At 33.5% G+C, this 14,374-nt stretch overlaps 1 protein-coding gene across 2 annotated transcripts in view; it reads right to left on the bottom strand.

Annotated features, from left to right (window-relative positions):
- Nucleotides 1–10,838, bottom strand: part of LOC132948110 (zinc finger protein basonuclin-2-like) — an 81,549-nt gene extending 70,711 nt beyond the window's left edge. The window contains exons 1-2 of one of the 2 annotated variants that reach the window (XM_061018426.1): nt 9,972–10,838; nt 1,657–1,748 (exon numbers count right to left, since the gene is read on the bottom strand). In XM_061018426.1, the coding sequence (XP_060874409.1) occupies nt 1,657–1,748; nt 9,972–10,047 (168 nt within the window). In that variant the 5' untranslated portion in view covers nt 10,048–10,838. The remainder of the gene's footprint in view (nt 1–1,656; nt 1,749–9,971) is intronic. The other variant, XM_061018427.1, reaches the window with a different exon arrangement.
- Between the last annotated feature and the right edge of the window lie 3,536 nt (nt 10,839–14,374).

The following is a 14,374-nucleotide window of genomic DNA, read 5'->3' as shown; positions in this document are numbered from 1 at the left end:
GCACGCACGAATTACGAGTATATCATTATATTTATGTATTTTATTCGATCATAGATTTGATAACAAACAATTCCATTTAGAGAAGTTTTACACAATAGAAGTGGAAATGAAAAATTTATCGACGGTAAGTATAATTCCACCCCAACTTACAATTATATACCTAAACCACCGAGTGCACCTATATACATTATGTTTATCATAAAATTAACCGTACACTATAGCTTTAAAGGTATGTGTGTATATATAGTATGCGTATAGGTTGTGGTACCCCTACGGCGATAAAAAAAAATATATATATAATATATTGTAATTCGACACGAAATTGCCGTATTTGGACGCGTATCTAAGTGTATTTTACAGTGCGGCGGTGCAGTATAATCTTTATACTTTATATATACATTATGTACATCGCAGTGTACATGTATTATGCACATATTTAAATGTGGGTACACGCAGAGACATGGTATACATAACTGCAGACGTTTAATATATTTGGGTAATGAGTGGCCTCCTGTGTGTGGCACAATTCGGACCCGGTGTGATGGCGACCAGCGCTTTCATACACGAACAATAAATTCTCAACTATGCATGCAATACATCATAATATTATGCGTATATAATATTTTTGTGCTATACTACCTACACATATATAGGAATAGAATTTGGGAAAAATAATAATTGTCTGCGTTTAGACGTGTATAAAGTTTAAATTCTAGCAAATTAGAAAAAAAAAATTATATTTCTGTGCAGTGTTATACAGGCCCGGCTCAAGGGGTAGGCGACATAGGCCCATGCCTAGGGTGGCATTTTTAAAATACTGATAATATTCTATTGTTAAGGGCGGCAAAATTTGATTTTGCCTAGTTCACTATTTTCCCTTGAGCCGGTCCTGGTGTTATATATATAGTTATACTATACTATATCTATTATCTATGTAGCTGTATAATAGGCTAATTTAACTGATTCTAAAGCAGTTTTTTCTAACATTTTTGAGCGTTTAATATGTTGTTATGCTCCTGCCATCAGAGTCCTCCCGTCACTGTATCTATATAAATATCTTACACAAGGAAACTTAGAAGAATGTAACATAATTAATATTATTATATATATCTATATTATATTATAAGGGAAACGGAAATATAATTTATACCTCTGCTCGTTTTGGTTTACTAAAAGAATCAGCCTAATAGATAATACATGCCCAAGCAGAAACTATTATACTATTATCATTGATAACAAAATATAAATATTGTAGTATTAAATATTTATAGTCACCGCTATTATACTAAATCTAAATAGATTATAGACGATTAAAACCTCAAAATATTACTCATGAATATATTTTATACAACACAAATGCGTTACCGTCAACTACCGCGATAACAAATCCTAGCTTCATCCAATCACTCGAGCTTTTCATCTACCAAAATGCTAATGGCGCGGTATCTATCTATATACATATTATATTTTATGTAGGTATGTATCGTATTATTATTATTATTATTATTATTATTATTATTATATAGGATTCTACATTTGTATATACGGCGAGACGATGTCGAGAATGTTGGAGAGGTGAGGGGGGTGGGGGTCCCCAAAATATATACACTACACATATATTATGTACTACAAGCGAATCTATATATAATGTCTTACCACCTCCATCATGAGTCCGGCACTAGCGGCGCTCGGCGATTGGTCTTCTGGACGGCGCATGCGTAGCGGGGCGCCGATCACTCTGCCATTACCTGTGTACAACAACGACAACGGTGAGATAAAATATATATATACAAAAAGATAAATAAATAAAAACACATACACAAACAATCAGATATGTATCCCATACCGTAACAATGTAATCATTTACGATACATAGGCGTGTAGTGTGTGTAAATATCGGTTTAGATACCTACGTTATTGTTATATTTATAACCCACCTATATACCTATAGTAATAATATTTATTATATTTAAAATATATTACAGTTTCATATACCGTGTTAAAATTGCAGTTACTTATAATAAAATAATTTAGACAAAACCGCGCAGTTGTATAATATAATATAGGCGTCGTACCTCCCGTGTATTGGTATATATATACTATACGACACAATATATAGAATTTATATTTAGAATTTCAACAAATCTGTTTTCTGCACAACTAGTTTTTACATATGTATCATATAACAATATTATGCTATTATTATTATAAATACAAAGTAATTAATTAACAATATTTAAGCTACCGATATAGTTTTCAGTTGAAATTTATAACGATTTTTAATTAACAAAATGTGCAACGAACATTTTAGGAATTACCTACACTTTCAAGGATTTCCGTAACGATTAGATTACTATGGAATATAAATCACATGATAATATAGTGTAGGTAAATTTATTAAATATATAATAGGTAATTATAGCTACCAGGCTATATACATATAAATAATACCTACAATAAATAAAAGTCTATAATTTATTTGTATAAGACTGCAGCAGTCAGTCAAACGATTCGTATACCTAAATATTTAAATTAAATAAAAACATGAACTGTGAAGACATTTCCAAAGCTTTTAGCGCCCCTCTACCCCATCGCCCATCCAAATAATCACCTGAATCGCAGAACCCCCGGGGTTGCAGTGGCGAGTGCTATTATTTATACGCCACTCACTAAATATATGTACATACATATATATAATATGGTACTTAAGTAGCCATATACATTAAATACTGTAAATATATAGACGAATTAATATGTAATATGTATACGTGCATCTCAATAGAATATACGTTTATATTATACCTGTACACGCATAAAAGTCTCGTCTCAATTAACGAGTTCTATGTGCTTGTATATGTATGACTTTATATTATGTATTTTATCTTATAAGTTATAATAAACTTAACAACGCATAATACGATTTAATACAGCTGTATCTAGATACCTGCACTATAGTGACAGACGCGATAAAGCGGAATGTGTGTACAAAAATGGTCGGACGAAATAATTAAATATATATATATGTATTATATACCTACCTATATTATAATATGTTAAAATATAAATTTATATAGAATATGGATTACGCGATCGTCGGTCGATGGTTGATTTAATTTATACCTACCATAATGTACAGGTGTACCTATAGATCTATATAATACGTATAGCCCGTTATAGGTTTTATATTTTTAGGCTTTTTTTTTTACTACCCATCATTTCGCGAGCGTTTTACGAGTAATTCATAAATTGTATCGTTTTAATTAGGAACGTGATCAGTGATCACGTGATCGCGAGGATGGCATAATCCTCGTTGTTATATTATTACGCATAGATATATCGGTATAGGTACCTATGAAACATTGATGAATATAAATATGTTATTTTTGTAAGTATGTAAAGTAGGTGCCTAAGGAAATTAAAATTAATTTACATTTTATACACCTATTTTCAATCATATAAAAGAAATAAAATGTCCGATGATGTATACATATAGCTTATATAACTTATATAAGTATCGTTAGTGATTAAAATATGTACCTAGTACGTTTATCATCATTTATTTAAAAGATGTTATTCAAGATTCATATTCATTATAATAATATTATATATCTTATATATTATTACATACACCTATTAGGTATAATAACACATGATATAATATATGAAAAATAGCCATATTAGTTTTACCACAATAATCGTCTCATCTACATCATCGTATTTTTACACGAGTTTATTCAAAACGAACTACCATAGCAAAACAGATTATTATCATTATTATTACTATTTATAAGTCCGGCTGTCTAAATCGCCCGTTGACTCTCTTATGTAATATTAAATCGTTTTCCAATTAATCGACACGCGCAGTTCTATTATCTCATTATTCATTACTATATAGCACGCCTCGGTCGTCCACGAATAACATCTGCACCGATTTATTTTCCTGTTTATTTTTTCCATATAGTGCACCTAAATAATTTTGGATACGTCGTTAATCACAATAACACTACCGAAAAAAAAAAAATTAATCATACTATATACGCACATAATTTATATCGAACAATATAATATAGGTACCTAAATTCACTGCAGCTGTTATTTGACAATTTTGTAGAAGAAATTAATTCGACTTAAAGTGCTATAGGTGCCTATACATATTGTATATTTCAATTGATAAACCTAATTATACGCAGCGTATAATAATTACTTAAATATTATATCAAATATAAATCTCCGTGCTTATATTTTGTTTATAAAATCTTAAAAGCTCAAAACTTTTTTATAAGTTATTTAAATATTAGTTTGTAAAACGCAAAAGATTATTTGTGAAAGTACAAGGAGCTGGTATATTGATAAATAAAGGTCCTAATGCTGTATTATTTTATTTAATCCGTTATTTTTCCGAGTCATAATATAGATAATCGAAATTGCAGATGAGACTTGCAAAACGTACTCTCATAGTCGTTTGTAGATCCGTGATAGACATAAGTGCAATCGACCGTGGAAATAATAACATTTGCAGTCATTCAAATTACAGTCATAAATAATATAATATAACAGTACATTCGTATGGCAATGCAGTTTTTTCACTTCCATTTTCAATGAAATTCATCAATATACGCTCCGTATTACATAATATTATGTATACGCTCTATTGTACCTACCTATTTAATAGATACCTACGTGTTATTATGTATAAGGTATAATATAACAAAGTCGGGTTATGACCGTTATATGGATAAATACTTATAAACGGTTCATGTTGTACCTATATGGAATATATTATATATATATATATGCAAGGAATTCTACCAGCTGTATACTAGATATATAATATATATATATATATATATATTATGTATAATGTATAGATGTATTGTTGGTACAAGATCGAAATTAAAACAAAATATTGATTTATATTTATATTACAGGTACCTACCGCTATAACTTATAAATATAGGTTGCAGTTGTATTTGGTGTCTACATATTAAGGAGGTAGTCATACAGGTATTCAGTATACTGTATGGGTACAATGTGTCCATTTCCATAGATAATGTATTTTATAGTAAATAAACATAAAGATATGAATGATTAAAAATATGTATGGACTTTATAATAATAATAATTTGTTTAGAATTTAAAGTGTATAATATTATGAACCAGCAGTACATCAGATAGGTATACAATATATAATATAAATTATAATAATACGTTACGGTGTGCGACCGTTGAATAACACGTCCCGGCAAGACGATAAACGCAGATAATCGACACGTATTTAATTTGATAAACGCGTATGCCTAGGTTCTCGGTGGTGCGTTGCGGGGGGGGGGGATTACCCTATATCTAATGTAATATTATTTGAAAACTGGACGCCGAAGGCGCGTTCAAGTTGTATGCGTATTATTAGTTATTACGTAGTAGGTTCCTCCTATACTTATGTACCTAAAATACTATATATATATATAATATACCCATGCACCTCTACCTATGTATAAAATAAATGGTCGAAATGAATAGGTAATGAAAAACGACGTTAAATACGAACGCGACCTTCTTGCTCGAAGTCATATGCATAAAATTGCCGTGTCAATATTAGATAGTGTCTAGTTTTCAGAGCATCTATGCGTAGGTACACGTCATACCTATATATATATATATATATTTAAGTATGTATAATAACAATACATATATGTATCATGCGCATGATGATATAACCCTCTTAATTTTGACGGGGCAGCTGTCGTCTTTCGTAAACAATGCGTATATATACCATTGTTGTAATAACCGGCTCCGGTTGCCCGTAGTCATCCCCCGGATAGGTATATAGGTACCTAAACTATAGCGGGTTCGGGGTACAAAAAAATATATCAAATTAAAAAATGTAAACACAATTTTCGTATTCGTCGTCGGTCGAGGATGGTGTGTTATATGATGGGTACTTATATATTAATAACAACATATGCGCGATAGGTATGTATAATACGTGTGGGTTTTAATAAATTACGCGGGATTGAAAGGGGGTGGGTGGGTGGGTTATGACAATAATATATTAATTGTCACCTCCGCCTGCAGACACGCAGGCTGCAAGACGACGTGCGACGGCAATGATGGCGCCGAAAAATCCATACTCACCGCCACCGAAGTGGTACGACGGCCGTGGCCGCCGCTGCTGCTGCCGCTGGTGGTGCCACTGCTGCAGTTGGTCCATGAAGCGGGTGGCACAGGGCGTGCGCCCCACCCCCGTCCCCCGCTTTTGATATGCCCCCCCCACGGGTTGATAGCTGTGGGCCCGTAAAAAGGGGGGGGGGGGGCGGTGGTGATGACTATAATACGACGTCGACGACGACGACGGTGGAGGCGTTGTCCGGCAAAGTGGGTCAATCGATCGAACGCCGGGCGGCGGCGCTATAGCGTAACGGCGATAGCGAACGGGTCTCGCGCGTTTCCGCGTTATAGGTGAATATATATATATATAAATATAAGCGGGCGCGCGCGCGCGCGCTTATAAATATAATAATATTGTGTAGAGGGCGGTTGTCGCGGTGGCGCGGGTGAAGACAGCGACACGGAACAGACGCACGCGGAAAGCGGCGGCGGCGACGGCGCGATTCGTTTTCGCAGAGTGCGCGACGCGTGAGGCGGCGTTCTGTTCGTCGTCGGCGGCGCTGTTCTCCTGCACACGAGCGTCACGCGACAAGACGGTTACCGAAGTGTCGCCCGACCGGGATACTGTCCGCGCGCGCCAGGTATGTCTCCGACGCCGCCGCCGCCGCCGCGTCCCCGCGAGCGATTCGCATGCGCGCGCGCTCTCGTCGCTCGCAGCCGTCCGGCCCCCCCCGCGCGCGCTCGTCGCGACCCGGACCGCTCGTTCGACGTCTCCCCCGGACGCCGCGACAACGCGACACCGGACCCGCCCGTCCGACGGGGGACGCGCGCGGCGCATCCGGACCACGCCGGCGGGATCCGCCCACAGCCGTACGTACTCGCGTGACAATCGTGCGACACCGGTAGCGGCGGAGGTAGAGCCGCGCGCGCACCGGTCTCGCTGTCATTGCGCGCGACAACGCCGGCCTCCCCTTTTTTATATTCTTGTATTCGATGATATTATATTCCTCTCCGCGGAGTTCGTATAATGTATCCGCCTGCACAAGGGAGGATTTTTTTTATATTTAAGTCAAGATAATAATAATAGGTAACTATATATAATATAGTAACTATCCGAACTTTATAATTGTTACGTACCTATATAATCGTAAATAATGTGCCTTCCTATATAAATATAACTACCTACATTTAAAATTTTTCTTAATGTTTTCCTAATTATCTATCTTTTATCGAAGTCATTGAATGACTAGCGTCTAAGACTAATTTAAATATTCGCGTTTTGACTTTGATGATTTTTTAAAAAATCACGATATGTCTATTTAAAAGAAAATGCATGCAGTATTTGATAAAACATCTCAGAATTAAATATGATTTTTTTAGTTTCTTCGAACTTACACTTCTTATCATAGGTAGGTGTACTATGTTCGCGAATCGCGATCTAGAATTATAATTTTTCTAATAAAAACTTTTACACCTATTTAGATACAATAAAATATAAACGGTTTTATAGTAATATAGGTACCGAAAAAGTGACATAACACCACGAGTTTTTCGTATAGGGTAAACCTATTCAATATTTTCATTGTAAAATTATTAATAATTAGAATTTCGAACAAAATATATTGTAATATCGAAAATATATAAAACATCAAGGTATGTGACCGCATATTATACTATAATTTATAGAAAGATCAATTTAAAAATAAATTCAAATCAACATTTTTTATTTAGCAGAATAACAGTGACATAAAGATAGGTACCTAGAATTATTTTGTCTTTTATAATATGTTGACAAATACATTTGTACAAGTCAAATATCAAGAAATTATTATGTTTACATAACAATATAAAATAATACATCTACCTACAGATATACCTGCCCACATATTAGAAATTATATTCATTTTCATTTTAAAAATATTTTGATGGATAACTTGGTATATATATTAGGAAGATTATAATATATAGGTGATTCTACGAATTCTAACGAATTTTGTTGTATACCTACGTTAAATATTACATTATAATTTAAATTGTCAATATTAAAATGTTAACCTATAATAGGTATCTATAAGGTAACCTACCTAATAACTATTGAATAATAAAATGTTTTTTGTATTTTTTTCAATCCATTTAAAAAAATAGCGTTTTATATAATATTTATACTATATTAAAAATTTTTTAGCATTTTAATTAAATATAATATTAAATATTTTTTATTTTATGGGTCTAATATGTTATTTTAATTTTATAATAATTTAGAATTGAACAATTTGGCAATAAGAAGAATATAGTAGTTAAACGTATAAGTAGTAAGCAGGAGCCTATACTATTTTACGTACCTAGTATAATATATTATTTAGCCAAGTAACTTATGTAAAATGTGATTTTGATACTAAGGCTTTCTATATATTATAATTATATGCATTTTTATTTACCTATAGGTAGTCACTATTTAGTCAATACTATTATCGTTCAAACATAAAATTGAATAGATTTTAAAGTATGATGTTATGACTTGATTTTGTACTTATATATTATATATAGCAGCTGCTGAGCATAGATATAAATAAATATATAGCTAATAATAATGAATCCTAATTTAAAAATAAAATTGTGTAGGTACTTCTTTATTATACTATAATAAAGGTGTTGGTAGGAGTATTGGGTTTTTTTTTTAAAATATCAAATGTTGATATAAAGTATACCTAAACGAACTAATGTCTTATAATAATTCTACGTATATATTGGTATACGTACCTTATTTAATATTATACATATAAGTAAATTATTTTCAAATAATTAAAAAAAAATTATGACCGCTGGCGTGATAAAAGAAAAAATATTTGAAAAAAAGCATAATATTATTTTATTTTAGTATATATATTTCAAAAGTTGTGTGTGGATTTTGTTGATAGACTTTGCATGTGATCCATTCTCATTTTTGTCGGACGAATTTTATGATGGTTTTATTTATAAAATATTGACGGTGTACTAGAAGGTAGGTCTATATAGAGAAGATACAGTGTTTGAGAAATAGGTTCGAAAAATCATACATCAACTGCAGTCGATCCGCGTATCGTGTTCCTACCTACAGAGCTAGGTATTATTGTAAATTCTAGCTCAATATGTATATACTATATGGCTACAATCTTCCTAATTATATTCTTATATGGCTATATATGGAAATATAATATTATATAGGTAATGATTATAATGGTATACATAATGTATCATCTATATACGTCTATACCAATAATATATATACTATATAGAGGTGTCAGCTATATACAGCGGGAAATAAAAACTCCGTGTCGTCTATACATATTATATTATATTAATATTTGAACATATAAAGTCGCTTGTTTTATAATATACACGGCAAGTATATTATAATGAATAATTAGTAATTACCGGTGGCCGATATAGTTGTACACCAATATATATATAGGTAGTACTAGCTGGTATTGAAATTAGCTCGATTAGCCGGCGGACGTTCTTCGTAAAAAATCATCATAAACACATACCTGTATATTATGTGTACCTATGCGTTATAATAAAGTGGGTATAGGTATACGTACAGTCGCGATATACCTAAAGAAATTATAATAAATCAAAATCGTAATATTATTTATAGACATTAATTTAATATAATATATAATATTATGGACTATATAGACACACTATAGACGTATATACATTGAAACTTATAGGTATATAACCGGCACATATAAATAACGCGACATCTATTATATGATACAACACGACAGTAGGTATATTATTACTCGTACAGTATATAATATAGATCGTACCTATACTATGCCTATAAATATATTGTTATGGGTATGCCAATATTTTTTACTAACCGGTATTGTACAACGATTCAGTGGTCCGATGAATGTCGGCTGGAACGATTCCCGTGGCGGCTCCGTGTATAACCATCAAACAGTCGAAATCGGAACACGCACGCGGAATTCTAGTGGAATATATCACTCGGGCAAAAATTCGGAATCGGATCTATAATTTTATTTTTTTTTTTTTGATATTATTATTATTACAATCTATTTAACCGTCCTGCGGCAGCACCGGTGGTGCGGGTGGTCGGCGACGAACGATTCGCATCAGTATCGATACGTGGGCATATAGGGTACGCGCAACAAGCGACACACGGCGACGGAAAAAAAACGCACGCACGAGCGAAACGCGAACAAAATATATTTCTTTTTCAAAAAAAGACGAATCGAAAAAAAATGTATTTTCCTCGAACACCACCACGCACGATAATGTTGTCGTACAACAAATAACGAATCAATAATATATTATTACGTGCGACGACGGACGCGAATAACAATATTATATGGACTGTATTATTATCGTTTCGTGTTTCCGGCGGCAGCGGCGGCGGAGGAGAAAACGCACTGCGGATGAATAGTAACGCGACAACGGACAAACAGACGGCGGCGGCGGCGGCGGCGGAGGCGGCGACGACGACGACGACGACGCGTTGTTACGACGTGCGGCCGAACACAACAGACGGCGGACCGCGTACTGAAGCGGTGTGTGACTGCTGCGCGCGGCTCACGGTGGCGGCTGGTCGCTGACACTCTCACACACACGCACACGGACACATATACACACACACACACAGAGAACCGCGGACGACGACGGCGGCGGCGACGTCGTGTGGGCCGTGCGGAGTGCGACGAGACGATGCGATGCGGCGGCGGCCGGTGTGTCAGTGCGGCCGTATAGTGTCGCTGCCGCTGCGGCGGCGGCGGCGGCGGCGGTGTCCCCACACAGCGGCCGGACGGCCCCGTACGACCGATGTCATTTGTCGCTGGACGCCGGATGGGCGGGGCGTCGTGTGTCACCGCCGACGACGCGCAGTCCGCGACGACGCCCAGAAATAATAATAATAATATTGTCGTCGTCGTCGTCGGTCGAGTTATTATTGGTATGTATAGGTGGTATAATATAATATTATATTATTTTACCCGCATACCGTATACCGTACATTATGAATTATTACTATTTATACGCGGCCGCCGGTTTGAAGATGGTAGTTTATGAAAAAAAAAAAATTTTAGATAATAATACAATAATATTCTATTATAAGTACTAACACTGCAGCGGTAGACACAGCAACACGTATACCTACCTATTGTTTTTTTAAACCATTAATGGTATCATTGTTATATTGTTTTTTAGCGGGTGTACGGCAGCGGTCATTATACCACTTTTCCGTGAAAACGAAATCCCGTTACGACCACGCGCTAGGTTGTTCGTGGTAAAACTTAAAAGGTATAAATAATAATAATAATAATAATAATCATATTAATATATAATAATAGTAATAAACAAAATTATAATGTTATGGCTATTATGATACTGCAAGTGTTCTGGCAGTAGCTACTAGCTAGTAAGTGTAGCTATACTTATATATATATATATATAGCTATGTAGAAATCCAAAACTCGTTCGATCGTCATAGAATATTATACATTTGCGTCGATTCAAATTTAAGATAACAGCAACGGGTCGACACTATTATAATATAAAATAGGTGCCTACAAGTTTATATAACATAATATTATAATACATAATATATTATAATTAGTGTATGCACCTATACCTATATATATCGTACGAAACTACGAAACTGCAAGACGGAACAAATATTAAATATAAAAAGTACCAGCTAAATATAGTCGTCTAGATACATTTATATATAAATAATTGTTCATATAATATAATATTACGTACTGTATAGTCAATATTATATACATTTATCTATAATAGTATCTATATATACCACGTGTGACAAAATATCACTGCTGTAGGAGAACGACTATTTGGGACAGCACTGGAATTGACTTATATTATAGGTATATATAGGTATGAATTATAATTCGAAATGTAGGTATTGATGTTAGTTCGTTCATATACACACGCGTGTTTCGTTATATAGCGCTGTATAGGTACCTAAAAATAATCATGCGCATATACAAAGTATATGTAGGTATTACATAAAGTGTATATTATAGTATAGGCCTTTACCTATACACTAACACACGCTGAAATAGATATTATACGGGATGAAAAAAGAGCTATAGAGTTTAACCTTCGTCCAGTTCTCATGTTATATAATAATTACTAATTATTTACAATTGATTATAATTCATATTACATGGAGATTATATACCTATCCTATAGGTAACTTGTTTATTTAGGTATTTATATTTTGTTTTAAGATGCTACTTTTGTGAATAAATCTCACAATTATATATGGGTACCTTATGACGTACTACCTTATCATCACTGTGATATACAATAAAAGTGTGTTAAAGCTTATGAGGTGCATGTGAGTAGGTATATAAATACGCTCTAATATTATATATATGTAGTCAATCGATAAACATATCTTATATGTATAATAGCCGTATAGGTATATATGTTTACCTATAAACAGCTGTATACCCATGCATATATTATATTATTATTTATAGCCAGGCTGTAACTATTACGAAGTTTTTTCACCGATATCTTAATATTATATTTAATTTTCATACAGACTTTATAAAAATGTATATTTATACTCGGTGACTTATATATAGATACCTATATATACTTATATGTTTACGCATCTCATAAATATCATAGTATAACTATAACATACCTACGATATAGATAATAGATAAAATACCTACCTATATATTTCCCACACTTATATAGGTTTAGGTACATAATATTATCATTATTATTACTTACTATAATTATTATTACACCGTACAATATCACAATGACTAATCTATAATAAAATAATAATAATAATAATATAATAATCTATCATATAAGCAATACCGCGCTATGGCACTATAATATGCTATATGCTATATAATATATTAGTAGGTATACAGTTTAGAACTCATAAACCATCGGCCACTATATTATATTATAGAGTTTTAAGGAATAAACTTTATTCGATACTTCAGTATTATTTGTTGGTAGGTACATCATTCAAGACTGCTATATAAGATATAATAATATCAACCTATGTAGCTATACAAACTACATCATCTTTAGATATAAATTTAAAATACTGTACAATAAATATGATGTGATTAATTGTTGTTTAGTTCTACTTGGAGTAAATGTTGTATATATAATATAGGTAATGGAGGACGGAGTGGCCGAGCAGACTAAGGCGTCGGTCGCGACGCGCACCGACGCCGGTTCAAAACCTCGGCTGCGGGCGGCATTTTTCTACGTGCAAGTCACGGAGTCCGGAAAGAAGTGCCGCCACCCCCCCACTCGGGCATGGCAGATACCTACGGGTGACAACTAAAAAAAATCTGCCAAACGTGTTAAAAACCTACAGTACCCTCCCGCACAGTAAAAAACCACACAATATGGCCTAAGTTGCCGCGGGTTGATTGATAATAAAAAAAAAAAAAAATATAGGCAAGTATATCAATAATACCTACATAATATGGATTATTACAATGTCATATTCTATTGCGGCACAATAAGGCACCACGTACAACATATTATATATTAACTATATCAAAAAAATCACTCATCATTATTTTATGTAAGAATAGAAAGAATAATGAAGTAGAAACAAATAATTGATTGATTTTAAAACGATTATCTGGCTCTATAGGTAGGTACATACTCGTATATAGGTACCTACGTTACACACACAATTATATAATAATTATTAGTATGTATATATATGTAGGTATGTGTAAATGTGTTTATATTATAATACGGTATAATATACTTTTACATGAATGAACAACAAAACTATAATACATCATGAGTAGGTATTCTATCAGTTATATAAACTATAATAATATAAATTATCATCATATTTATGTATATAATATCATATTCATATTTAAGTATAATTGACTAATAATAAGTATATAATATATATCTAAATAATCCCGAAAAGGAAATTGATTTCAAAGATTAATATATAGTTTTATTCGTAAAATATAACATTTATGTAGGTAACACAAATCGTTATAAAAAGTTTAAATTGCATACTTAATAAAAAAACATGCACAGTAGGTACAAGGAAATAATTTATAAATGCCGCATTTGGCTCGTCGTGGTGCAGTGACTGAAATCAATTGCAACGAGATACAGTGTAAGCAACGACCGCCGCCACTAGTTCCCGGATGGGTGACCACCCGGGTCCATAGTGGCAAAAACCTTTCCAATTGTGTTGACAATCAACCGTACTAACCGTATCAACCATACC

This window comes from Metopolophium dirhodum, chromosome 7 (assembly GCF_019925205.1).
Source record: "Metopolophium dirhodum isolate CAU chromosome 7, ASM1992520v1, whole genome shotgun sequence".
Classification (NCBI taxonomy): domain Eukaryota; kingdom Metazoa; phylum Arthropoda; class Insecta; order Hemiptera; family Aphididae; genus Metopolophium; species Metopolophium dirhodum.
The sequence above is the reverse complement of the archived record's forward strand: the minus strand, read 5'-3'. Positions and strand labels throughout refer to the sequence as shown.